The sequence below is a fragment of the Hipposideros armiger genome, unplaced genomic scaffold, assembly GCF_001890085.2.
Source record: "Hipposideros armiger isolate ML-2016 unplaced genomic scaffold, ASM189008v1 scaffold_460, whole genome shotgun sequence".
NCBI lineage: Eukaryota > Metazoa > Chordata > Mammalia > Chiroptera > Hipposideridae > Hipposideros > Hipposideros armiger.
The window spans coordinates 282,960-285,096 of record NW_017731810.1 but is presented as its reverse complement, the minus strand read 5'-3'; the positions used below and the strand labels follow the sequence as shown (position 1 = coordinate 285,096).

At 55.2% G+C, this 2,137-nt stretch overlaps 1 protein-coding gene across 1 annotated transcript in view; it reads right to left on the bottom strand.

Annotated features, from left to right (window-relative positions):
• ABCC6 (ATP binding cassette subfamily C member 6) overlaps positions 1-2,137 on the bottom strand; it is a 54,324-nt gene that overhangs the window by 48,368 nt on the left and 3,819 nt on the right. The window contains exons 3-4 of the mRNA XM_019666076.1: positions 1,083-1,150; positions 410-594 (exon numbers count right to left, since the gene is read on the bottom strand). Coding sequence (XP_019521621.1) covers positions 410-594; positions 1,083-1,150 — 253 coding nt within the window. The remainder of the gene's footprint in view (positions 1-409; positions 595-1,082; positions 1,151-2,137) is intronic.

Sequence of the window (2,137 nt, the reverse complement as noted above, 5' to 3'; positions counted from 1 at the left end):
AATCTCTGGTTCCCCTGGGGAAGTGAGCTGTTAGCTGCAAGATGACAGGAACTGCACCTGTTCACCATGGATTCTCAGGACCTGGCTGGGGCACATGGCAGGGACTGGCAAACTAGGGCCCCAGGGGCCAAATTCAGCCCACTGCCTGTCTCTGCAAATAAAGTTTTATTGGAACACATCCATGTTTCTTTGTTGACATGCTGTCTGGGGCTGCATTTGTGCCATAGCTGCAGAGCTGAGTAGCCACAGAGATCATATGGCCCACAAAACCTAAACTATTTTCTAATTTGCTCTGGACAGAAAAAGTCTACATGGCAGTGTCTGGACACGGCAGTCTACATATTGCTGAATGATGGAGTGAATTAACAAAATTAAAGGCCTACAGCTTCCTACAGACAAAAGGGGAAACTGAGACCAGAAGTGGAACAGGGACCAGGGAGGCACTGGGTTGGAGTCATGGCAACTTACAGACTGCTGGGGGTCTTTAGGGAACAAGGGGGGTCGATCAGCCAGGCAGGACAGCACGAACTGTGCTACCACCAGAGACAAACACAGGTAGGTTGACAGATGGCGGAAAGGGTCACCCTGGAAGCCCTGTGGGAGAGAAGGCAGAAGTGCCATTGAGTGTAAGCAGGCAGAGTCAACTGGGGGGAAACCACCCTTTCCTGAATCAATGGAGGCCTTGTAAAAATCTGCCCTTGAGCACAGAATGATGTTTCTCTGTCTTCTCCTTTTGGGAGCATGATGGAGTCACCCAAGGGCTCCGGAAATGATGATCTGAAGCCTGTCGCAATCACTTTCGCGATTAGAGGTCTTGGGTGTGTATCTATGCAAGTTGTTTTCAACGGGGGTGATTTTGACCCCGGGGGACCTCTGGCAATGTCTGTAGGCATTTGGGGTGACCATTACTGGGGAGGTGCTACTGGCACGTACTGGGTCACGGGCACGGGTGAGGCTCAGCCTACTACGATACACACAGCATGGCTCCGTCACCCCAAAGAGATTTACGTCCAGAGTGCCGAGGTTGAGAAGCCCTAGTCTAGGCTATATATTTTTCTCGTAGCAGATAACATGAACCCTACCATGAAAATGCTGCTGTCCAGGTTGAGAAACAGAAATAAGGGTGGGTATGCAAAATGAGTGTGCAAATCTGTATGCATGGGAGCGCAGGTCGAGGGTGCGAATACGTGCATGCGCGCAACGCGCAACGCGCATGGATATTGCACGTATAGAGCGGAAGTGTCTATTGGGGGAGGTCACGGAGGGGACATGACCTCCGGTTGACCCGAGAGCTGGCCCCGGGGCGGGGGCAGTCCGAGGCTCCTCACCCCTTTCCTGTCCCAGGAATGTGCACTCTGCCCACCATTCCTGCAGTGGGAGCTGTTCCAGGGAGGCAGCCTTGAGGGACTAAGTTGTCATAAGACCGTCTGGATGGTATACCTGACCGAACCTGTGAAGGCCCCTGTATAAACTGTTAGGATTCTGGTGGGCGAGTTTGGAGACCTCCTGGTCAGCGTCACCCAAGACCAGCCTCATAGGTAAGCGCTCTTGCTTGTTAAAACCGCCACCTACCCTTCTGGAGCGGCCTGCTTTTCCCGTCGCCTCTCTTTTCCCTCCCTTTGCCCTCCGGGTATGGAGCCTGTTTGGAATTCCAGGCGGTAACTCTGAACTCGCGACCCCACCGTGCGTCTGCGCCCACGCCGTGCGCGCGCGCTGTGGAAGCGCGGGATGTTTGCGCCTCAGTCGTGTGCGAGAGCCTGAAGGCCCGGCCGCGGCTGGGTGGCAGCCAGTGTGAGGGGACCTGTGCACGCGCGTCTGCGTGTGTGTAATGCTTTGGAGTCTGTAGTTGTGTGACGCATACATGGGGGGCACACACGTATGTGTCTGGGATGCAAGCCAAGTGTGTGACTTGAGTGTGCAAGACAATGGGAATTGGTGTGGACAAAAAACGTGTTGGGACCGTGGGTCACGTCTGTGGGAGAGAGGGTGCCTGTGTGTCGCTGGCGTGTAAGCGGTGGTTGTGTGCGCGTCTGCCCCCCCCCCCCCCCCCCCGTGTAGAGGACGGGCTGTGTGTGGAAGGGGGAGGAAGAAGAATAGGACCAGAGCCCGAAGGGCCTTTTGGTGTCCCCAGGTGGCC